The sequence below is a fragment of the Lolium rigidum genome, chromosome 1 (assembly GCF_022539505.1).
Source record: "Lolium rigidum isolate FL_2022 chromosome 1, APGP_CSIRO_Lrig_0.1, whole genome shotgun sequence".
Lineage (NCBI taxonomy): Eukaryota > Viridiplantae > Streptophyta > Magnoliopsida > Poales > Poaceae > Lolium > Lolium rigidum.
In genome coordinates this window covers 270,264,571-270,290,196 of record NC_061508.1, presented here as the reverse complement: position 1 = coordinate 270,290,196, position 25,626 = coordinate 270,264,571, and the positions used below count along the sequence as shown (strand labels likewise).

Below are 25,626 nucleotides of genomic sequence, written 5' to 3'. Positions count from 1 at the left end.
TCGAGCCCTGAATGCGGCGGCCACTTCACGCGTGTGTCCTGCATGCTTTCGACTGTTTCCTTTGGTAGGCGGCATTTTCGTAGTTGTTGCCTCTATCGCTCCGGCTCGCTTGATTGACAATTTTTTTATGTTCACTCATGGACATGAACATCGATAACGATATAATGATCCATCAATTGATGGAGGAGGATCCCTTCGACGCCGACGTTCACGAGAACTTGTCGATCTTCTTGTCTTCGACAAATGCAAACCGTCAAGCACCAGAAGGCTAGTCCACGACATGGAGGATCCAAGTTTGGGAGAAGGAAATCCAAGCCCTGACGGAGGATGGAGGGTCCTCTACACCAATTACTTTTCCAATGAAGCAATATTAACGCAGAGAATTTTTGAAGGCTCTATAGGATAAACAAGGAGTTATTCATGAGGATTATTCATGGCAGTGAGAGTGGGGGAAGTACTCGTTAGCCAAAATATGGGCTAGGCCAAAGGGATTTGCTAGTTCTGAGCTAGCTAAGAACTAAGTTGGCGCTCAATTAAATTGTACATTATTTGATTTGCATTTTAATTCGTGCTAGTTATGTGTTTCAACATGAGTTGTATCGACATCCGACTGGGAGTAGGGTACTTTGCAAAGAAATAATGTCGATAGGACAATCTTGGGCACAGCCGCACAAAACAAACACACCCTATGTGTGGACCATTTTACCCCCAGCTTTTGTCCATCCCCCACAGAATCCGATCGATTCCCCAGAAGATGCTTCGGCGGTGGCCGGTCGTCCAGTCCGGTGGCGATTCCTGCTGGCGGGATGCGTGCGGCGGTGGCCGGACCACGACGGCAGCGGTCCCCCAGCCCGTTCGAAGCAAACTGCAGCAGGGATCGAGAACAGTCCAGTCGTCTTGTTGTCGGGTTCGTTTGTTTGTAAAGATATACTGTAGAATAGCTAGAACAGCTTCAGCTCCCAGAAGCATTCATCGTGTGCATGCATTTCGAGAGATCGATTTGCAACATTAAGGACTTTATTTTCGCAATAATTTTGAAGTTTCTTCTGGAAAGGGAGTGGATAAGCTCATTCCTCATCAGCAAGAATGCAAGATCGAATCGAATCTATGATAAGCCAAATATTTCGCAATAATTTTGCATATGAGACGTACAGTAACAAATTAAGTAGATCTGCGATCGCAAGTTGAGGTCACCAAGCCGCTCCTTCTTTATGCATTTAAGTTCTACATTGTGCTGCGCGGATGGTTTTCAATGGCAATGTGCCAACTGCACATGGCCAACATGCTGATATGCAAATGTCCACACCTACCGAGGCCTTTGTCCCAACTCGACTTACAAACAGCATCCTAATCTCATTATTTTGTTGCAACTCCAAGATAAGCTTCTTGGTTACTTGTCAACATCATGAATACATTACATGTTAGAGCTAGACATCCCTTTCTGCATTGTACGCCCCTTATATCTGGATTGACTTCCAGTGGCAATGTGCATGATTGCAGAGGCTCAAACTGCTATTAGCTACCAAAAGGCAAACCAGCGAAAGTGCATATTTCAACTCACTCATTGGCATGGATAACATCTTTGTCCTGCTACTTTAAGAGCAGTTTCTTGTAGTAGTACCTGATGAGTCAGTTTTCATCATGGATCTTTCTTTTGTACCAATCATGTTCTTGATTACAACCTGTAAAACTTTATTCCTTTTTGGCAAAGTAGCATGTGGAGTCCAGCTCCTATATAATCATAGGGTTAAGACAATAAAAGGCTATCGAACAGAACAAATAACAATACAAGGCGAGGTTTCTGATTGGCAACCCCAACAGGTAAGTGACCTTAGCAGTGATCTGTACCCATACTATATGTTATTATTATCCTTAATTTAAGGGAACAAAAAGGACAGCATTATTTAACTACGCTGACACACAAGAATTAAAAAAGGGGATTATTTTGTTTGACAATAAGACCCACTGTTGCACATGTTTGAGTGATTGAGTTCTATAAAGCAAAGCTGAGGATCAGAGCCAAGCAATGCAGGTGTTCTAGAGTGGACGCATTCAGATCCAGGTACTGTTGTTCTCCTCGCTTTGTTAGTTATCTGTAGTTGCTTGAAAGTTGAATGTTGGACCACATGATTTTAATCGATTATTTCCTACTCAAAATGGTTCTATTTTCTTGGAGAAGGGAAATGGTTAGTTTGAATACAGAGATATTTGTGCAAATGAAATCTGAGGTGTCAGTGTTTTTCACATTTTGATTCTTTGAAATCCCAAACTTTCATCACAATATTCATTATCTGTTACACAATGATCTCCAAATAGATATTGTCATGAAACAAGATATGCCTACAAAACTTATCATAGATCAGTAAACTGGATCTTGATTCAGGCCCTTTTCAATGTAGGAGGCTTATCTTCGGCTATTTCGTTCTAACTGTGCATGCCTTCTTTACAGAGAAAGAACAGTATAGCTCAACCCAAACAATATCCATACCAAGATGGGAACTTCAGAGTTAGAGCAAACAGAGGTAAGGGCAGGGTTTTTTTTTTATCAAGGCTCTTCTTTACACATGCTTCAATCTGTAATGTCTTTGCCACAGTAAACTAGCATGATACTAATGTTCCTTAACTTTAGACGCACTCACAAATCAATTGTGCACAACCAGCGACAAGAACTTGGCAAAGGAAATTTGATGACGAAGGAAAGAAGATTGAAATGTTTAGCATGACCATGCATGATGTGGTATCAATTGTAAGTATTTGAACATACTCTATATCTCCAAGATTTCTGTGTGAGTATATTTTGAAGAATGTGACCGTTTTGTGCGCCTTTTCTTAACGTACTAATTAGTAAACTTAAACCACATCTCACACCTCCTGGTCGACGCTACACAAGGAGACATTGTGTTTGGAGGTCGGATGTGGTTAAAGTTTGAAAACTTATTCGTTTGAAAAATGAGGCAAAAATGGTTCAAAAGCATCGAAAGAATACTCTGTTTGAGGGCCTTCACCAAGTGTTTCATTAAGAAAAACCTGTCACTGTTGCTAATGATATCTGCTGCAAATGGTATGCCCAGTCATATCATCAACTGACAGGTCGAAGAACATTTTTTTTGTGCCTTGAGTACTAAGTATACGTATGTTACTTCATTTGTGGACTTAACGCTAACCACTTCTGGTGGTACTGCAGATACCCATGATTCTCAAGGGAGTGATGATAAATGCCGAAGAAAAGGGAAAAGGCCGAGTAAGTGTTGAACATTTATAAAATACATCAATCGTCATTCTTCTTACTTCAAGCATTGAAGTAAATTTACTCTGCCTTGTCACCGAACTTAACAAACAATTCTTCACCTGTGAAGGATACAATCTATGATATCTTCAGGAAATGGAATGTCAACTGCTGCCGTGGCCTACCCCTTGGTGGGATAGGGTAAATACTTTGGCCTTTTCTCTGCAGATTCTAAATTAATTAACCTCCATATACATCAGGAGGAATAAGCTTTGCTGTCACATTTAACCTTGCCTTGGTGATTTTAACTCGGATATGTTCCTCTAGCTGATTATACTTTGGATGATACAGTTCTGTTCTCAAAACATATCATGTTATCAGTGCAGGAAGCATCGGGAGAAGCTACAGAGGGTATTTTCAGCATTTTCAGATATTCCCAGCATTATATGAAGAAAAGCTTATCCTTGCAAATCAGTTTTCAGTAACTATACTTTACTCTTCCATTTCCTGATTTGCAATGCCTCTTGTCACTCTTAACTGTAAAGAAACATCTAATTAGTGATTACCACTATTCACTTGTCTAGGCTTTTATTTCACGTCCCAACGGAAAGAGCTACTCCACAGTGTTGTCCGCACCCAGTGCTGATGACCTCAAGTAAGCTTTGAATCTCAACAATCTTATTTCTGACCACTCATCCAGAGATTTCGTTCATTATGCATACTTGCAGGGGAGTTGATAAGGCCGCTATTGGATCTTGGGACTGGAAACTTAAGGAGAAGAATTGCACTTACCATGCCTTGTTTCCAAGATCTTGGACAGTATATGATGGTAATTTACTGCAATAAAGTTCCATATGCAGTTTTATCTCTTATCTGATAGATACATGTCAGTTATCTGAAGAAGTTATCACGTACACCATTACTGATTAAGATAACACAATTGCAACGTAGGCGAACCTGACCCTGAAATCAAAATCACCTGCCGTCAGATATCACCATTCCTCCCTCACAACTACAGGGAGAGCAGCTTCCCTGTTGCAGTTTTCACCTTTACGGTATAGCTTCTACTATTTTTTTCTTTATCTGCTGCAAATGTAATTGATGCTAATTGAGATACTCCTTCTTTTACTTCTGCTGCCGAGTTTTACAGGTGCATAATTCTGGGAGCACAGCTGCGGATGTAACTTTACTCTTCACATGGGCTGTAAGTTTAAGCCAAACATTTTACTCTTTCAATGAAAAGATAAAGCATCTTCGAGTGAATAATTGACCTTTCTTTTTTTATCTAGAATTCTGTTGGTGGGCAATCAGAGCTGACAGGAAATCACACCAACTCTAAGATGATGTAATGAACGTCAAATATCGTCTGTCTTTTGTTTCGTCACAAATTCTATTTCATGCCATTTGCATCAATCTCCCTGACAACCTTAATTATTTTCTTTCCATTATACTCTTTGTTCTTGCACAGAGAGCGTGATGGTGTGCATGGGGTTCTTCTCCATCACAGGTATGTTAAATAGTTCATTGTGCAGAACTTCAAATGATAAAGACTCTAATGTAACAGTGAACTTGAGATGACACAAATGTAGGACTGCGGATGGGCACCCACCAGTGACATTTGCAATCGCATCTCAAGAAACAGAGGACATCCGTGTCACAGACTGCCCTTTCTTCACGATGGGATCTTCCAACTCCGGCGACTTCACGGCGAAGAACATGTGGGAGGAGATCAAGAAGGTACTATTTACAGCATATGCACAACCTTTAACACGTGTCAGCATCCACCCAGTTCGTTCGCAACTTGCGCCAATGTTCTCTGAACATGTAATATTCTGATCATTGCACATCTGCTGCACATAGCATGGTTCCTTCAACGAAGCCCGCACCGACAAAGAGCCAAGGGTGTCGAAGCCTGGATCATCCATTGGAGCAGCTGTTGCGTCAGCAACCACGGTGCCAGCTGGGGGAACCCGCGTGGTGTCCTTTGCGGTGTCGTGGTCCTGCCCCGAGGTCAAGTTCCCAGACCGGAAAACGTATCACAGGTGATGTGCCTGCATATTTGTTGAATCTGCATGGTTTACTAGTATTAGCTATTTTTCCTTGTCGCTGACATGGTATTCTGGAACAGGAGGTACACCAAATTCTATGGCTTCAATCGAGATGCAGCTGCAGAGAGCTTGGCTCATGATGCCCTTCTTGGTAAGATCTGTTGACTGTTAGACACAGGGGAAAAAGCGCTGTTGCAGAATTCTGATGCTCATATGCTATTCCTTCTCTCAATGTAGAACACTTGGATTGGGAGTCTAAAATTGAAGAGTGGCAGAGACCTATTCTGCAAGACAAAAGGCTGCCTGAATGGTAATCATTTCGTACTACTCTCTTCGGAGTTTTCTCCAGAGTCTTCCAGGGTATAAAATCACTAGGCAAGAAGTAATTTATAGACTTAGTACCTAAACTGATTGGTGCTAAAAAAAAATTGGTATTGATATGGTAATCTTGACACCATATGCCTCTAATCTTTAACAACTAATGTCATAACTGTCTTCAGGTATCCGATTGCACTGTTCAACGAACTTTACTATCTGAATGCTGGAGGCACCATATGGACAGGTGATTGCGAATTTGCGGATCTCCTCTCAGCAATGTTCTGATCTCTTATACTACAAATTTCCTAGAATGGAACTGACCATACATCTCTATGACAAGGGACGCAGATGGGCTGCCTCCAAAGATCAGCGTTGCCTCATCCGGGACGGGGACTGAGCCATTCTCCCTTGACGTGTTCCACACAGACCTTCAGGGCACCGCCACCGGCACGAGCAAGACCACGGCGGATGGCGTCCTGCGTGAGATGACATCTGTGACGGAGAATCTGCACTCGGCCGCAGCATTTGGTGCAGCACTGCTGGGTGACAGCGAGGAGAATGTGGGGCAGTTCTTGTACCTGGAGGGGATGGAGTACCACATGTGGAACACCTACGACGTCCACTTCTATGCCTCCTTTGCGCTGCTCTCTCTCTTCCCGGAGATCGAGCTCAGCCTCCAGCGGGACTTTGCTAGGGCCGTCCTCCTCCACGACCCCCGCCCTATGCGCACCCTAAACGGGAAGACCGTGTCACGCAAGGTATGCGAGTGCGGTGGCGCCATTTATTATTTCCTGCCATTTTTTTTATTGAGAAAAACAGTGGGAGAGTTTCACCTGACGACCTTCACCTGAACAAAACAATGTGCAGGTTCTTGGATCGGTGCCGCACGACATGGGGCTGAATGACCCGTGGTTTGAGCTGAACGCTTACATGATCCATGACCCGTCGCGCTGGAAGGATCTCAACCCGAAGTTTGTGCTGCAGATTTACCGGGACGTTGTCGCAACAGGCAACGTTGGCTTTGCTAGGGCGACGTGGCCGGCAGTGTACCTGGCCATGGCCTACATGGACCAGTTTGACCGGGACCGGGATGGCATGATCGAGAACGAGGGCCGCCCTGACCAGACATACGACCTATGGTCCGTGTCCGGAGTAAGCGCCTACACCGGCGGGATCTGGGTCGTGGCGCTGCAGGCCGCTGCGGCCATGGCACGCATCGTCGGTGATGGAGACACCGAGTGCTACTTCCGCGCGCAGCACCAAAGGGCGAAGCGCGTGTACAATGACGAGCTCTGGAACGGCACCTACTTCAACTACGACAACAGCGGTGGCAAGACTAGCTCCTCCATCCAGGCCGACCAGCTCGCCGGGCAATGGTATGCTCACGTGTGCGGCCTGGAGCCGGTCGTGGAGGAGGAGAAGGCCCGGAGCGCGCTGGGGACGGTGCTCGACTACAACGTCATGCGGGTGAAGGGTGGGACAGTCGGGGCGGTGAACGGGATGCGGCCGGACGGCACCATCGACATGTCGTCGACGCAGTCCAAGGAGATATGGTCGGGCACCACCTACGCCGTCGCGGCCGGCATGATCCACGAGGGCATGCTGGAGGCCGCGTTCCGAACGGCCAAGGGTGTTCACGACGCCAGCTGGTCCAAAGATGGCTTCGGGTCAGTACACCGAACCGCGCCTGAAAACTGAAATGAACCCCATGACGATTGACTGACAATGAGTAAATCTAACTAATATGCAGGTATGCGTTCCAGACGCCGGAGGCATGGACGGCGGAGGGTGGCTACCGTGGGCTACACTACATGCGGCCCCTCTCTGTCTGGGCTATGCAGTGGGCGTTGTCGCTGCCGGAGCTCCACAAGGACCTCGGGCCGCTGTCCTCACCTGGGGATGCCTCCATTGGGCAGGAGAAGTTTGAGAAGGTGGCGAGCATGCTGAGGCTTCCTGAGGAAGTTGAACACCAGGGATTCCTCCGGGCTCTATGCCATATTATCTGGCAGTTGGTGTTCCCAGCATGATTCTTGGAGTGCAAGCCTGCAACTCAACAAGTCTGAAAGGATGATGTTTTTCTTTTGCAGGGCATGAAAGAATGATGGTAGTTTCACGAATAAATCCATCAGTCGATGAACAGAAGTGGGCGTGAGGGGTGCCGTTGGTCAGTGACGGAGCCAGGACAATAAGGTTGTGTAGTCAGTTTGAACTTTGTAGTTAAATACATATATTTGTACGATTTTTTATTATTTTTTGCATACGTTCAGTCTATATTGCCAAAAAAACAGTGTAGTCCTGCCGTTCGAGTGTTCTTGGTCCTCCAGAATAAAAGATTGTTCTTTTACCGTTGGGATGATGCTATCGCTTTGCCATGCCTCCTTTACCTGGACATACAAGTTCTTTTCTACATGATTTACATCCATTTGTATGTGCGGCTGAAGATATAACCTGTGTGGCTGTGTTGATTCATGACAGAGAAGATGTGTCTAAGTCTTGTTACAAACAGAGGCCCAAGAGATTGACCAAATCAGCCCCATAAGTTCCTTTGAAAGTCTAAATTTTCTTCATTAAGTCAAGATCTTTGCGTGGCTGTTCTGGTAGCGTGTAGATTGGACCAACCCATGACGGATAATTCAATCTGAATATAAACTGCTCGGTGCTCCTTAATTTTGGTTCTGCAATACACCTCAAAGTGTGGATCGACTTTTCTACTGTACTAGAATGTATGGGGTATGGACATTATACTCGCTCAGTATGTCCTGGGGCTTGACTGGATACCGCACAGGGGAAGGTTGTCAGCCTGGTTATTTTGAGCAAACAAAATTGGTGGTGTAAAAAACTGTTCTTCTTTTGGCAGAAGTTTTTTCTGGAAAGGCGATGTTTTGATAGTTAATCCCCATTTGGATTCAAAGTTTTTTAAAAAGCTATTTTGGAAATAGTTTCTGAAAAACTACAGTTTCAAATGATTTCAGTTGTTTGGATCAAATAAATATTGTAGTTACGAGTAGTAAAATTACGGGTAAGGGTGTGCAAAAACTGAAACCGTGGAAACCGGCGGGTGGGAGATAATTCATTTCTTTCACAAATTCAATCCTCACTTCCAAGGTAATACAGAAACGGTGGAACTGTTTTCTTACACACTTGCTTACACTATTCAAGATACCGTGGTAATCTGAAATAAAAAATCCGAGACCAGCCAGGACTAGCCCATGGCGGCATTGTATTAAGTTTTCAGGGCACAGAAGTGCAACGGTGCATCCACGCCCGCGAGTGAGTACCGGGACTCGAACTCGAGCGGAGGGGGGGGGGGCATCACAGGTATCATCACCCTGGTAGCCATCCGGGCTAAGCCTCGGTTGCTGGTAATCTGAAATAAACACGTCATCGATTGAACTTGTTTCCCGATCGGCCTGCAGTTATGTTGCCTGTTGCGTCCGAGAGCTTGATGGTATGATGACGATCTTTCATGGTGCTTTAGGTCGAGCCGAGGAGGAGGGAGGCGTTGGGGATGGAAAAACGCAGCAAGGCGGAGCAGCCCAGATAGGAGACGCTGTTCAGGAGAGAAGGCTATAGAAAGAAGAGCTCGAGCACCGCAGGTGAGGCCTCTCTCTACTTGCACATGAAGGTGCGATGCAGCCCCTTCCGGCTCTGACCGTCACTCCTGTGATGCCTAATGTGCTGGGTGAAGTTGGCATGGGATGACAGGGGAATGCCGATCGGCTCGCCGACACTCATTCAAATCCATGATGTTTCAGAACGTCTTCAGTGACGATCTTCGGAATTCAGTGGGAGAATATCACTTAAAATTGAGCTCCGAGAGGCATCACTTCGATTTATCTCAATCTTCTAGCTAATATGGCGTTGTGCGAGGCCTTGAAGAATGTGATTGTCCGTCCGGTTGCAATTTGAGTTCGAAATGCTCTATTAAGTAGAGCAAAGAGCAATTGCCACACTAGAATATGTAATATACGTGTACTTGCATTCCATGCATATTGGTTCTAATGTTGCAGTTTAGTCTGATGTGTATTAAATTAACTAAGGGCGTTATAGCATGATTCCAAGAAACATATTTCCAGAACATAAACGATTGCATCAGCAAGCAAAGTGCAAACAAAGCGAACTGAAAAGATATCCAGAAATTACAGTTATAACCTAACAAGGTTCTCTTCTCAGCTGAATAGGAAGTTCAAAGCTGTCATAACCATATCTACTAGGTACTACAGAGATGCAGCAGAACAATTATACGCCAGGAGCTTACAGTACACGACAGAGGATGGTGCTCAAGAGACAAAACATGGCGTTCAATTGTATCTTGCTATCAGCAGGGCTTCAGAAACTGAACTCATGCAGTCCACTGCCCGCCGTATCCAGCAGCAGCAGCTGGCTGCGGTGACACGCCCTTTGCAACAGCAGGCTGTGGATTCGCAGGGGGTGCAGCATAACCGCTTTGAGCAGCGGCTGGTTGTGGCGCTGACTGATCATAACTTGGCGGATTTGCAGGTGGCTGGGTGTATCCTGCCTGACCATATCCAGGCTGCCCAGTTGCTGGTGCAGCAGCATATCCCGACTGTGGGTAGGCAGCATTGGCATAGTTGGGATCAGCTGGAGCTGCCTGGTACCCGTAGTTGGCACTGTTTTGAGCTGATTGATCGCCACCATATGCAGGTTGTGATGGAGGATACTGTGCATAGCCACCTTGCTGACTGTACCCTGGTCCTGCCGGAGCACTCTGACCATACGTTGCCGGCGCTTGAGTACCCTGCTGTGGGTAACCCTGTTGAGCATACCCATCAGGTCCTGTTGCTGGGTATGTCTGACCATAAGCAGGAGGTTGCTGAGCTGGTGGAGCATAAGACGCAGGAGGTGGCGCCTGGTAAGCACCATCTCCTGCAGGAGCGCCGCCTCTGGGTGGCCATTGTGCAGGTCCACCATATGGAGGTCTGGCATAAGGATCTGGCTGTTGAGGGTAGCCTTGCTGTGGACCCGCTGGTGGCTGCCCATAGTACTGGGTTGGTGCAGGAGCGCTGTATCTAGGATCACCATATCCAGGGCCATAGTTCTGTGGAGGTCCAGATTGCGGATACGGAGGTTGTCCATAGCTTGGAGCTGATGGTGGCCCATAACTGTTGTAGTTACCTGGTCCAGGAGGGTAGTTTGGTGGCTGGCTTTCATATGGTTGAGATCCATGCTTGTAATAGTCATAACCACCACCCTGGTGTGAAGAATGAGGCGGGGGACCCTGCCTCTGATCCCAGCCCATGCCACCTCTTGGCGGAGGCTGCTGTGGATAGCCACCATAGGGCGGCTGAGAGTATGGCGCATTCTGAGGCGGAGGCCCCCTTGGTGGATATCCATACTGCTGTGGCTGAGAACGTGGCCCCCACTGAGAGCCTGCACCATGACTCTGAGGATGGTGATGTTGCGGCCCATAGCCACCAGTCTGAGTTGTATTTCTTGGAAAGGCCTGTTCAAGAAAGGATGTTAAAAACCAGATAATGCAGTTCAAAACCTAACAAAGGGCACTAATACAGCAATGTAGAGGATAACTGCAAGTATGCATAGCAACGGTGTACAACAATAACCTGCATGAACTTGATAGGTAAATCAATCAAATGAAGTAGTCTACCAAGAGAAAGATGACAACTAACATCTTTAAACATTTCAATGACTTCTCAGGAGATCTAGAGCGAAAAGATTAACAAGGGGCAATGGCATCTGAACCATGGTACATAATAAACAAATAATGTCAATGAGGAGACACTGATAACACAATGCAAATATCAACAAGATCTTTAGTGCAAATAAGGCAACAACAGCTTCACAAGTTTAAAGAAACAATGTTTTCAAATATTCAAGAACATGGTGTGATGACATACAAAGCACAACATGATAGCACATGTTAATTGGCCCCAACTTCCTAAAGGGACAGGAATTGCAGTTGTGAGTAACACATCAGAAAACTAAGACAAGTGATGTGAGAAGAAAACACAGTTTTCAGCTATAGAGGAAGCGGTTCTATAGACAAGAGTCGCAAACAATTTAGTTTAGCAAACCTAGACATGGTGATGCAGTATCCTTGTCATGGCAATGATACATTTGGTGCAGTCTTCCAATGCCGCATTGTTTTTTCTTTCTGTTTCGGCCATAAGCAACCTTACCAGTTAACCCAACTACAAAACACATGCAAGGGCAAGGGATAATGATCAAATATCCCTCATCTGTGCATGCAATGAAGGAGATGACCCCATCAGGAAAGCCTAGCTGAATCTGCATTAGGACACCCAGCCAACTCCAAATTGGCACCTTCAACAAAAGATAATTCATGGAAACTGGAAGGGACAGAACCTGATGTGTCAGCTATGACTTCTGATGTAGGAAACAGAATCGGATCTTTATCTAGCAGTTAGCAAGAAGCTAATTGGCCAAACCATGTGTACAGAATAATTGCAAAGCCAAAGACAAGGATCATGCTAAAGCATTCAGCAAATGGAGCATGTGCTATACTTTCATTTAAATATTCCCATGTTTATGGTGAGTTACGAACACCACTGTGAATTCAATTAATATACCAAGTTTAATAAGTCTTAATATGAACTGCAAAAATTGTGAAGCCAGTTACACTACAAACTACTTTCATTATTACCTGCAACTTGGAACATTTTTTGAGATTTAATTTTATTTCCATATAATTGGTGACGTACATTATGTCACGGCAATCACAGTAGCTAGATGAGCCAGTGTTGAGCACAATACAATTTCATCATGGTACGCAGAGATATCAATGAGAAATAAAAAATACAATATTAAATATTTGAGGGTCATTGGTGATGCTCTAATAACAAATATCCCCACAAAAAATGATGTGGGCGAAACTACTACAAATCCTAGACGGATTGATCGATCAAGGAAAATAGAGCAAACAATGGACTTACCTTCCAGTCCAATTATGCACTCCTATAATTCAAGACTGATAGTCCATTGTAGAAAACACAGATTAGTCTATAATCATTCAGTTTCCATGATGGGGAAAATCCAACACCCCAAAACACGATCAACTGACAGAATATTTCCCACATTGTTTGCAAATGAAGAATGCATTTTTGCTAAAGTGTTCTCATATACACAACCAACCTTAGGTCAGGTATACTACATGTGGAGGTGGTACGAATACAGCGACAACTAGGACAGATTTTCAGTTATGTATACAAAAAAAAACATGTTTTACAACAATAACCAACCAAATGAATAACCTCCAAACATCACCAGTTTTATTAATTGACAAGTAAATCCAAATTGACAAATAAGTTAAAAGGTACAAAAGAGAACAAAGTAGATCCCCTTTATTTGTAGTATATAGCACAGTGAATAACATATAATTGACGAAAAGTGTACCACAGCCCAGAGATATGTGTAACGACCAGACAAAGGAATCAATAAAATACACAGGCAGTAGCTCATGATATGATTATATGTATCATATAACATAAATACAAAAACTTCATAACACTAAGTTGGTAACAGCACAGCAGGAAGGTAAGAGTGGTAAGCATCCTAAAGTTGATCGCAACACAAATGGACATGGGCAATTGACAAGCATGTAGCATACTGAGTTGATCACAGCACAGATGAATGAATAAACATAAAGCAGAATCATATCACCCTCTAGCATCAGTGACTTGGTCACAGCAAAATAATTGAACAACAAAAGGCACAGAGAGCAGGATCACATCACCTGATTCATAGCTTGTTTAATCAGTTCTTTTGCAGCTTCTATCTGCTTCTTATTGCCAGTAACACGCACAGTCCTTTCGGTTAATGTAGTACCGGCAGGAGGATGTTGAGGAATTAACTACAAAAACATTTATTGCCAACCTCAAACCTTGGATAACATAAGCTACAATTGTGAATAATGCCAACATGACACTCAAGTTATCTACCTGGATTCGAGCACCCGATCTAGTTTGCAGGTTTTTTATTGTCTCACCACCTTTTCCAATAATTAAACCAACCTAGCAAATAATTAAGTCGGTTAAGCAAATGAAATAGTTTGACTCCTCACAAACATTGAAACCTAACCTTATTATCAGGGACAAGCATCTCAAACTGTTCTGAACCTGACTGCCCAGACCCAAAACCCTTGGCTATCAAGGCAGGGGAACCACCAGCCTCAGCCTGGAATAGAAGCATTGGAGCAAGCCTTAGCAATGTCACTTCCACAAACAGAAATAAAGCTAAAGTCAACAACTAACAAGCACCATATATGTTTAGCATACCTCAGCTATAACGCTCTTAATAAGCTGCTCAGCCTTGTTAATACTTTCAAGAGTTCCAACCAATTCCACTGGACGAGTAACAGCCTCTGCAGAAACATCTGCATCCTTTGTGATTTGGATCTTCGCGCCTGAGCTCACTTGCAGGTTCCTGATCGTTTCGCCAGCTTTTCCTATAAGAACACCGACCTGCACGAATTTCCAGAATCAGAATAAAACGTTACATTCCGGATCACACGTGTTCGTACCAGTGTTTGACGCTATCTATCTATGTTTCTCTTAAGTTTCGCACGGAGTATATTATCAACATCAACCGTACCTTGGTATTGGGCACCTCAATTAGCCGTGTAGTCTCCTGCGCGACACCGGTTGCATCACCTCCTTGCTGCTGCGGCGGTGCTTCAGTCACGGTGTCTGCTGCGGCCTCCAGCGGCTTGTCCTCAGAGCTTGCCTGCAAGCCCGCATCAGGAGCAGCCTTGCCGTTCTCGGCATCTGCGACCCCTTCAGCAGCCGCAGGGGCTTGCTCCTCAGGCTTATCGGAGGCCTCAATGTTTTCCGCATCTGGTCCCAGCAGAGACAATGACCGGATCAGGACAGACCAACCCAAGCTTAAAGGAATCCGACCACGATTGACAAGCCAGCCTCATCGCCGAGACACTAAACCCTAGGTGAGACAGAGAGGGAGATTCACCTGCTCCGTCGCCGTCCACGCGAGGCCGCTTGGCGTCCTCCGCGTCGCCGTTCGCCTCCGCGCCCGCATCGACCTCGTCGAGCTTCCTCTTGTGGTCGCCTTCACCCTCGGCAGCCTCCGGGGCGGTCTCTTCCAGCGCGTGGACGGCGGGCTCGGATGCGGCGACGTCGGAGGAGAGGCCTGCGGCTGGGGTCTGCGCCTCGGGCGCCACCTCCGGCGGCGGCGCCGCCGTCGCGTCGGAGTCCGCCATGGGGATTAGGGTTTGAGGGTTTTCGCCTCGTGTCTGTGCGGGTTGGGGAGGCGGATGTGCGAGAGAGGGAGCCCGTGTCCTGGCCTGCCTGGTCATATAAGGCGTGGCCACGGCGTATTTTCGCTAGAGCTTTTACGCGCACCGTGAAGAGAAACGTATTTGTCGAAAGTTCGCAAGCCGATCATCAAAGCGTATTAATAGGCATTTGCAAGTAGCCTGTGAATACGTAACCAGAAAACGTAGTACTTTGTTCTTTTTCACTCTTCGATCTATCTATATGTTCAGTAGTTTCAGAAAAGAAGTACACTGGCAAGAAAAGGACATAACACTTGCATAAAAGGTTTGAAGTTATTTTTCGTGTGAGTATAAGTTTACGGCATCCGCTCTTTCACTTTGCATGTTAAGTAAGTTTTAGATGCGTAAAAAACAACACTGTTCAGTTTATCATCTTCTTAGCTATATTTGAATAAGTCACATCGAACTGCAGAATGTCTACCAACTACTCATCGCATTATATGTCGGAAATGATCTACTTATACTATTGTTATACAAATCTTCAAGTCTACTCTTAAGACAGCACCCTTGTAACTACGCATGGGCATTCGGTTTTAACCGAAAATTCGGTTCGGTTTTTCGGTTTTTTTGATAATTCGGGTAATAAGAAATGAGAACCGAAATTATATCGGTTTTCTAATTAATTTGTAATTCGGTTAGACGAGAATTCGGTTCGGTGTTCGGTTTTTAACCGACTTAACCTAATTGTGACAAGAAATAAAAATTCAAGTACGCATGATGGCATGCAGTAGCTGCCGTGACTAGAAGCTAGGCCCACATACACAAGGACGTATACACTAGGTACTTCTAACTCCAGGAACCATATGAACATGTAGTAGTAAACTACTCGTACATAGCTAGATGAAGCAAAATAAAATTAGACAGATGCTTGGGACTTTGGTCTGCTTGGAGTTTTCTTGTTTGGCGGCAAAATTAGTTACGACGAATGAATGTGGAGCTTTGTATGAGACGGTTACCCTATCAGTATCTCGGATTTAAGATTATTTCGGTTAGAAGATGGTCAAAACCGAATTTCCTAATATAAATTCGGTTTTTCATATTTAAGGACCGAAATTGTTCCCGGTTAATTCGGTTTCGGTGTATTCGGTTTCGGTTCCGGTTAGTTCGGTTCGGTGTTCGGTGCTCGGTTTTTTATGCCCACCGCTACTTGTAACGCAAAGAGCAAAAAAAATCACATATATTAAATGATTTGTACGAGAGTAGTCATGTGTTTTGTAGTTGTCACCGTTAAATTAATCATCAATGCCTTTTGTGTTTTTCTCACAACTTTCTCTTTGTCCTACCGCCACCCTAAATGGAGACCTGTCGTGTACTCCCAAAAATGGAGTACTCCTGCCGCACCCTCCAAATTATAGACGTTGGATACAAGATGTACGTACACGATAGAGTGCCTCAAAGCACCATTCGTAAAAAATTGCGAAGACATCTCCTTAAAGTACATAATAGCTCTAGCATCCTCCTTCGGATAGCCACTCAGAGTATTGGATATGCTCTCACCATATCCCTATATCAACATCATCTCAATCAATGCTATCACATTGGCTCGGCTTTTTTTGCGTGTGACTTCAACTACTAGATCAAGCATCAATCTATGTTTGTCGACTCTCATGGACTTCCTAACCCTAACTCGTAACTTCAACAAGATCCATTCTCACTTACCTGTCGGGTTTGTTCTGATATCCTAATCATCGCCTGGAGTCACCTTCCTAGCTTTCGTCACTGGTGTTATCGAGCGACAACTTTTTTTTCGACAATCAATACCACATATATTTATAGTAACAAATAGTACATGGTAGAGATACATGAACTGACTCCAACGATTACAAAATAAAATCTAAAAGATAGTAACAAATCTTCGAGGTCTTCAAATTCTTTCTTCTTCCAGAACATAATCTTGTACTCTTCTGAAGGCAGCCAAAGATAGATAACAAACCATAGACATACCGACGAAAGTTCTCCCATAATTTTTTGAGCCGCAATACCAAGATTGCGTGCACGCACGCAACCATTAAAGCAGTCATTCAATATCGGCAAGAGTACCAACACCAGTATGTCAGGGAATAACAACCGACTAGCTTTGTCGTTGTCGATGGAGAGCCGAGAGTACGAATCACTGATACGTCTCAAACGTATCTATAATTTCTTATGTTCCATGCTTGTTTTATGACAATACCTATATGTTTTGTTCACACTTTATGATGATTTTATGCGTTTTCCGGAACTAACCTATTGACGAGATGCCGAAGTGCCGGTTCACTGTTTTACGCTATTTTTTGTTTCAGAAATCCTAGTAAGGAAATATTCTCGGAATTGGACGAAATCAACGCCCAGCATCTTATAATTCCACGAAGCTTCCAGAACACCCGAGAGGCACCAGAGGGGAGCCCTGGTGGCCCACACGTGTGGGCGGCGCGGCCAAGGAGCCAGGCGCGCCCCCCTATTGTGTGGCGCCCCCGTAACCCTTCCGACTCCGCCTCTTCGCCTATTTAAGCCTCCCTGACCTAAAACCTCGATACGGAAAAGCCACGGTACGAGAAACCTTCCAGAGCCGCCGCCATCGCGAAGCCAAGATATGGGGCACAGAAGTCTCTGTTCCGGCACGCCGCCGGGACGGGGAAGTGCCCCCGGAAGGCATCTCCATCGACACCACCGCCATCTTCATCAACGCTGCTGTCTCCTGATGTCTACGGGAGCTTCTATTCTTGTAGACAGTGTTGGGCCTCCAAGAGCAGAGGTTTGTAGAACAGCAGCAAGTTTCCCTTAAGTGGATCACCCAAGGTTTATCGAACTCAGGGAGGAAGAGGTCAAAGATATCCCTCTCATGCAACCGTGCAACCACAAAGCAAGAAGTCTCTTGTGTCCCCAACACACCTAATAGGTGCACTAGTTCGGCGAAGAGATAGTGAAATACGGAGTGGTATGAATAAGTAGTAGCAACGGCACCGGAAAAGTGCTTTGCCCGGGACGAGTAAACAAGCAGTAGTAACGCAGCAGTAGTAACGCGAGTAAAACAAGTAAACAAGCGACGATAGCGTATTTAGGAACAAGGCCTAGGGATTACACTTTCACTAGTGGACACTCTCAACATTGATCACATAACAAGAATAGATAAATGCATACTCTACACTTTTGTTGGATGATGAACACATTGCGTAGGATTACACGAACCCTCAATGCTGGAGTTAACAAGCTCCACAATAATGCTCATATTTTAGTAACCTTTAGTGTAAGATAGATCAAAAGACTAAACCAAGTACTAGCATAGCATGCACACTCGTCACCTTCATGCATATGTAGGAGGAATAGATCACATCAATATTATCATAGCAATAGTTAACTTCGCAATCTACAAGAGATCACGATCATAGCATAAACCAAGTACTAACACGGTGCATACATCTGTCACCTTTGCACACGTGCGGGAGGAATAAAACTACTTTAATAACATTGCTAGAGTAGCACATAGATAAATTGTGATACAAACACATTGCAATCATAAAGAGATATGAATAAGCACCTCACTATGCCATTCAACGGTGAATAAGTATTCCGTGAAATATAGCCTAAGAGACCCACACGGTGCACACACCGTCACCTTTACACACGTGGGACAAGGAGTCTCCGGAGATCACATAAGTAAAACTCACTTGACTAGCATAATGACATCTAGATTACAAGCATCATCATATGAATCTCAATCATGTAAGGCAGCTCATGAGATTATTGTATTGAAGCACATAGGAGAGAGATGAACCACATAGCTACCGGTATGGCCCCGAGCCTCGATGGAGAACTACTCCCTCCTCATGGGAGCAGCAGCGGTGATGAAGATGGTGGTGGAGATGGCAGCGGTGTCGATGGAGAAGCCTTCCGGGGCACTTCCCCGCTCCGGCAGGGTGCCGGAACGAGACTCCTGTCCCCCGGATCTTGGCTTCGCGATGGCGGCGGCTCCGGAAGGTTTTCCGTATCGTGGTTTTTCGTATCGGGGTTTTCGCGACGGAGGCTTTATATAGGCGAAGAGGCGGCGCAGGAGGGTCGAAGGGGTGGCCACACCATAGGCCGGCGCGGCCGGGGCCTGGGCCGCGCCACCCTATCATCCGGGGCCCACGGGGCCCCCTCCGGCGGCTCTCGGGTGTTCGGATGCTTCCGGTGAAAATAGGAACCTGGGTCTTGATTTCTTCCGATTCTGAGAATATTTCGTTACTAGGATTTCTGAAACCAAAAACAGCAGAAAACAACAACTGGCACTTCGGCATCTTGTTAATAGGTTAGTTCCAAAAAATGCACGAATATGACATAAAGTGTGCATAAAACATGTAGGTATCATCAATAATATGGCATAGAACATAAGAAATTATCGATACGTCGGAAACGTATCAAGCATCCCCAAGCTTAGTTCACGCTCGTCCCGAGCGGGTAAAACGATAACAAAGATAATTTCTGAAGTGATATGCCATCATAACTTTGATCATACTATTTGTAAACATATGTAGTGGATGCAGCGATCAAAACAATGGTAATGTCATGAGTAAACAAATGAATCATAAAGCAAAGACTTTTCATGAATAGCACTTTCAAGACAAGCATCAATAAGTCTTGCATAAGAGTTAACTCATAAAGCAATAAATCAAAGTAAAGGCATTGAAGCAACACAAAGGAAGATTAAGTTTCAGCGGTTGCTTTCAACTTGTAACATGTATATCTCATAGATAATTGTCAACATAGAGTAATATAACAAGTGCAATATGCAAATATGTAGGAATCAATGCACAGTTCATACAAGTGTTTGCTTCTTGAGGTGGAGAGAAATAGGTGAACTGACTCAACACAAAAGTAAAGAGAATGGTCCTTCAAAGAGGAAAGCATCGATTGCTATATTTGTGCTAGAGCTTTTATTTTGAAAACATGAAACAATTTTGTCAACGGTAGTAATAAAGCATATGAGTTATGTACATTATATCTTACAAGTTGCAAGTCTCATGCATAGTATACTAATAGTGCCCGCACCTTGTCCTAATTAGCTTGGACTACCGGATCTTTGCAATGCACATGTTTTAACCAAGTGTCACAATGGGGTACCTCCATGCCGCTCGTACAAAGGTCTAAGGAGAAAGCTCGCATTTTGGATTTCTCGCTTTTGATTATTCTCAACTTAGACATCCATACCGGGACAACATGGACAACAGATAATGGACTCCTCTTTAATGCATAAGCATGTGGCAACAATTATTATTCTCATATGAGATTGAGGATGTATGTCCAAACTGAAACTTCCACCATGAATCATGGCTTTAGTTAGCGGCCCAAGTTCTTCTCTAACAATATGCATGCTCCAACCATAAAGGTGGTAGATCTCTCTTACTTCAGACAAGACGGACATGCATAGCAACTCACATGATATTCAACAAAGAATAGTTGATGGCGTCCCCGTAAGCATGGTTATCGCACAACAAGCAACTTAATAAGAGATAAAATGCATAAGTACATATTCAATACCACAATAGTTTTTAAGCTATTTGTCCCATGAGCTATATATTGCAAAGGTGAATGATGGAATTTTAAAGGTAGCACTCAAGCAATTTACTTTGGAATGGCGGATAAATACCATGTAGTAGGTAGGTATGGTGGACACAAATGGCATAGTGGTTGGCTCAAGTATTTTGGATGCATGAGAAGTATTCCCTCTCGATACAAGGTTTAGGCTAGCAAGGTTATTTGAAACAAACACAAGGATGAACGAGTACAGACAAAACTCACATAAAAGACATATTGTAAACATTATAAGACTCCATACCGTCTTCCTTGTTGTTCAAAACTCAATACTAGATATTATCTAGACTCTAGAGAAACCAAATATGCAAACCAAATTAGCAAGCTCTAAGTGTTTCTTCATTAATGGGTGCAAAGTATATGACGCAAGAGCTTAAACATGAGCACAACAATTGCCAAGTATCAAATTATCCAAGACATTTTAGAGTTACTACATGTATCATTTTCCAATTCCAACCATATAACAATTTAACGAAGAAGAAACTTCGCCATGAAAATTAAAAGCTAAGAACACATGTGTTCATATGAACCAGCGGAGCGTGTCTCTCTCCCACACAAGCATTTATTAAAACAAAAATAAAAACAAAAGCACACAGACGCTCCAAGTAAAGTACATAAGATGTGGCCGAATAAAAATATAGTTTCAAGAGAAGGAACCTGATAATTTGTCGATGAAGAAGGGGATGCCTTGGGCATCCCCAAGCTTAGACGCTTGAGTCTTCTTAGAATATGCAGGGGTGAACCACCGGGGCATCCCCAAGCTTAGAGCTTTCACTCTCCTTGATCATAGTATATCATCCTCCTCTCTTGACCCTTGAAAACTTCCTCCACACCAAACTCGAAACAAACTCATTAGAGGGTTAGTGCATAATCAAAAACTCACATGTTCAGAGGTGACACAATCATTTTTAACACTTCTGGACATTGCTCAAAGCTACTGGAAGTCAATGGGACAAAGAAATCCACCCAACACAGCGAAAGAAGCAATGCGAAATAAAAGGCAGAATCTGTCAAAACAGAACGATCCAGTAAAGACGAATTTTAAAAGGGCACCGAGACTTGCTCAAATGAAAATGCCCAAATTGAATGAAAGTTGCGTACATATCTCGTGGATCACTCACGTAAATTGGCATAATTTTCTCGATTTACCTACAGAGAATTAGACCCAGATTCGTGACAACGAAAGAAATCTGGAACTACGCAGTAATCCAAATCTAGTATTTACTTTACTATCAAAGACTTTACTTGGCACAACAAAACATAAAACTAAGATAAGGATAGGTTGCTACAGTAGTAAACAACTTCCAAGACACAAATATAAAACAAAGTACTGTAGCAAAATAAACACATGAGTTATCTCCCAAGAAGTTCTTTCTTTATAGCCATTAAGATGGGCTCAACAGTTTTAACGATGCACTCGCAAGAAATAGTAGTTGAAGCAAAAGAGAGCATCAAGAGGCAAATTCAAAACACATTTAAGTCTAACATGCTTCCTATGCATAGGAATCTTGTAAATAAACAAGTTCATGAAGAGCAAAGTAACAAGCATAGGAAGATAGAACAAGTGTAGCTTCAAAAATTTCAGCACATAGAGAGGTGTTTTAGTAACATGAAAATTTCTACAACCATATTTTCCTCTCTCATAATAACTTTCAGTAGCATCATGAGCAAACTCAACAATATAACTATCACATAAAGCATTCTTATCATGAGTCTCATGCATAAAATTATTACTCTCCATGAAAGATCGAGATGTCGCCTAGAGGGGGGGGGGGTGAATAGGCAATTACAAACTCTTGCGGATTTGTCTTGTATGAATGCGGAATTAAACTATCGTTTAGTTTACAAGCACAAACCCTAAATATGCTAAGCTCAACTAAGTGTAACAATAGCAACTAGATCTAAGCAAGATAGGCACAAGATATATGTAGCACAAGTGATAGCAAGATATATGTACTTCAAGCACGATGGCTATCACAAGGAAAGAGAGCTCTGGTATAGAAATAACCGAGGCACGCGGAGACGAGGATGTATTCCCGTGTTCCCTTGCTTTGCAACAAGGTACGTCACGTTTGGAGGAGTGGAGGTCCCACGAAGGATTCCCCGCGCCACGAAGGCTCACCCTATTCTCCGAACCACACCCACGAAGGATAATGGCCCTTTCCTTATGGTTAGCTTTTCCTCCGCTCCGGAGATGGCAAGCTCCACAACCACTTCACAAGCTCCACGAAGGAGAAGCCCGGGCCTCTTCACAATCTTCTTGAAGAGATCACCGGAGCACCAACCGCCAAGCCAACTAGGAGGTTACCCTCCAAGAGTAACAAGCTCACGGTCTCTCACTCGAACTAATCGTGGTGGAGAGCTCAACACTATGCAATGATGCAAAGCAAGAACACCGGAGGTGTTCAAGTCCTTCACACTCAAATCCCACCAAAGCAACGAATGCTAGGATGAGATTGGAGAGGAAGAACAAGGGGGAAAGTCAACTAAAGACTCCAAGATCTAGATCCCAAGAGATTCCCTCACTTAGAGAAGAATTGGTTTGGTGGAAGTGTAGATCTAGATCTCCTCTCTCAAATCCTCAAATATGAGCAAGAATCATGGGGGGAACAAGAGAGAGAGCAACTCCTTCAAATGCAACAATGGAGGTGAGAGAATGGGGAAGAAGTGCTTGGGCTCAAGGTGGAAGAAAGGTATTTATAGCCCAAGTGGAAAAATAACCGTTGGGGAAAAAGACGAAAAACGGGCGAGAAAAAAAGCTCCAAAAGTGGCCCAGCCGGCTGCCCAGCCGGTCGACCGGCCCATGCGCTCGAGGAGGCCGGTGGCTCAGCCGGTCCGACCGGCCCAGCGAGCCGGGCGAGGCCCGTCGTCTGCGCCGGGCGGCGAATAAGGCTCGGGGGCGCGCAGGGCAGCGGCCGCGTGGGCTGAGCGGCGGGAAGGCGGCCCAGCAGGTGCGGGCGGCACGGAGCAGCAGCGGGCCGCGCGGGGAGGCGGCCCAGTCCGGCGGGAGGCCGGCTCGGCCGGGAGCAGACTGGGCGGCACGGTGGGGCGCCGGCGCCGGGCCGGATGGGACGGCGCAGCCTGGCCACGGTCCGTTCGGACCGGAGGGCTGAGCCGGGCTGACCGGCGCATGGGCCGGCTGGCCGGTCGGAGACCGAGGCTGTCCCGGTGGGCCGGTGAGTGGCCCGGTCGACCGGTCGGAGACCGGGCAGCCGTCCCCCTTTTTTCTTTTCTTTTTCTTTTTCTTCTTTTACCTTTTCTTTAATAACTATTGCTCCCGAACTCCGATTAACATGAAACCAATTTTGTTGGAAAGATAACAACAAATGCTATCCAATAGAAAGTGAAAACCCAAGAATCTGTAGGAGGGGATTTTATCATGAATATAAAAGGTAGAACCTTATATCATGAATAACCAGGTAAAATCACCCAACCTCGAAAACGCAATAGAAGATGCATGTGAACTCCGTTTTCGATGAACTTGGGCTTGTTGTAAAGCTAGCAACAAGCTCAAGAACCTCACACCGAGAAATACCAAGAAGCAATAAGAATGTGCAAAGTATGCAAAGGATTGAGCTCCCTAAGACGATGTGATCAAGTTACCCAACCGAAAGCCCCTCTTGATAGTGCGGCTATCTATCCTATAATCCGGTCTCCCAACATCCACCTTGAGACCGGTAAAGGAAAACCTAGCAAGGCCATACCTTTGCCTTGCGCATCCCCCTTGATCTTGATGATAACTCTTCAAGCTCTACACAAGCCGGAATGCCTCACTTGATCAATGTTGCTTCGTGAAGACTCACAAATACTCCCCATACACTATGATGGGAAAGCTCCATTGATGCACATCTTCACATGTCCATTATCACCAAATGGACGGCAAGCTTCAAGCATGTGATCCACTTGAGATGCTCATCTTGAACTTGCCCAACTCAATCCTTGTATCTTCTCATACTCACATAAGATAGAGCATGGCTAATATTGAGTTCCACATAAGAACTCCATCTTCATTTCTTCTTCTTGATCATATCACATATGTATCTTCATAACCGATGATCTTGATGCCAATACCCAAGGTATACCTTTATCTTCATGGCATCCATACTTGAATCCAACACATGGAATACAAGTAGTACCTATGGAATATTCCTTCATATAAACATAATGAAAACATTAGTCCATAGGGGTTGTCATTAATTACCAAAACCACACATAGGGGCAATGTACCCTTACAATCTCCCCCATTTTGGTAATTGATGACAACCACAATAAGAGGGTTTATATAATGAATATTAGAAACAAGTACGCAACTTATCCGAGAATAAGTTGTATACAAGAGGTTGTATTTGATATGGTCAAGTAACACAAAGGTACTAGCCCATATCAAAACCGGCTCTACTCACACAACTACAACAAATGCAAGAGATGTGAGTAGAACCAATATATATAGTGAAAACTCCCCCACAATGTATGCACGTGTGATGAACATGAATTCATTGCATATATTGTCAAGATTAACCTTTGTGATAGTTTCAACTATATATATACAACCATGCAAGACATATAAATATGGAATGCATGAGAGGCAAAACACTTAAGCACAAACCAATCTTAAGTATAAAACCATTCCCTTAAACCCTCTAAACTTCTCCCCCATTGGCATCGATTGTCAAAATGGGTGAAAAATTTAGAAGGCCAATATAATGTGAGTTCCTCCCCAAAGTGTGCACTTCTCATAATTTGAGTGGAATCAAGTGCACATATCCAATGATGAATACTTGAAGTATAAAACCATTCCCTTAAATCCTCTAAACTTCTCCCCCATTGGCATCGATTGTCAAAATGGGTGAAAAATTTAGAAGGCCAATATAATGTGAGTTCCTCCCCAAAGTGTGCACTTCTCATAATTTGAGTGGAATCAAGTGCACATATCCAATGATGAATACTTGAAGGAAGTCAAACTATATTGAGGACCAAAGATTGCATAAAGATAACATGGTGAAGTGAGCTTCAACAAATAAGGCAAGCAATCAAGAATCCAATTGGACAAACAAAGATATCATGATAAGAGAGATATAATGCTCTAAATAAAATAAGAAAGCTCCCCAAGGTTTGTGCACAATTTATAATGTTTGCATTTGAATACAATATGCACAAACATGGAATCCTCACTCCCTATACATCATTTAGAACACAAC

General features: G+C 44.2%; 2 protein-coding genes across 2 annotated transcripts; one reads left to right on the top strand and one right to left on the bottom strand.

The window, feature by feature from the left end:
• The first annotated feature begins 949 nt into the window (after positions 1–949).
• Positions 950–8,152, top strand: LOC124694180 (non-lysosomal glucosylceramidase-like). Its single transcript, XM_047227198.1, has 20 exons — positions 950–2,062; positions 2,450–2,522; positions 2,630–2,746; positions 3,185–3,241; positions 3,357–3,427; positions 3,608–3,707; positions 3,811–3,881; positions 3,955–4,055; positions 4,178–4,281; positions 4,377–4,430; positions 4,516–4,571; positions 4,695–4,733; positions 4,816–4,963; positions 5,087–5,268; positions 5,355–5,425; positions 5,512–5,584; positions 5,775–5,836; positions 5,941–6,350; positions 6,460–7,259; positions 7,343–8,152. Exons 2-20 carry the CDS (start codon positions 2,493–2,495, stop codon positions 7,617–7,619), a joined length of 2,823 nt encoding a protein of 940 aa, XP_047083154.1. The 5' UTR covers positions 950–2,062; positions 2,450–2,492; the 3' UTR covers positions 7,620–8,152.
• A 1,439-nt stretch (positions 8,153–9,591) lies between these two features.
• Positions 9,592–14,834, bottom strand: LOC124694169 (far upstream element-binding protein 1-like). Its single transcript, XM_047227189.1, has 7 exons — positions 14,554–14,834; positions 14,182–14,423; positions 13,866–14,051; positions 13,669–13,764; positions 13,530–13,601; positions 13,325–13,441; positions 9,592–11,056 (listed from the first exon to the last, which is right to left on the bottom strand). The coding sequence occupies exons 1-7, from the start codon at positions 14,801–14,803 to the stop codon at positions 9,935–9,937; spliced, it is 2,085 nt and encodes a 694-aa protein (XP_047083145.1). The 5' UTR covers positions 14,804–14,834; the 3' UTR covers positions 9,592–9,934.
• Between the last annotated feature and the right edge of the window lie 10,792 nt (positions 14,835–25,626).

Bases quoted from the DNA above. Each gene is read 5' to 3' on its own strand.
- LOC124694180 (XM_047227198.1), top strand. From the start codon at position 2,493: ATGGGAACTTCAGAGTTAGAGCAAACAGAG. The intron at 3,882-3,954 runs GTAAGCTTTGAA...GCATACTTGCAG, and splicing joins CCCAGTGCTGATGACCTCAA to GGGAGTTGATAAGGCCGCTA. The intron at 4,964-5,086 runs GTACTATTTACA...TGCTGCACATAG, and splicing joins TGTGGGAGGAGATCAAGAAG to CATGGTTCCTTCAACGAAGC.
- LOC124694169 (XM_047227189.1), bottom strand. From the start codon at position 14,803: ATGGCGGACTCCGACGCGACGGCGGCGCCGCCGCCGGAGGTGGCGCCC. The intron at 14,424-14,553 runs GTGAATCTCCCT...TGCTGGGACCAG, and splicing joins CGTGGACGGCGACGGAGCAG to ATGCGGAAAACATTGAGGCC. The intron at 11,057-13,324 runs GTGATGTGATCC...TTTCTTGAACAG, and splicing joins TTAAACAAGCTATGAATCAG to GCCTTTCCAAGAAATACAAC.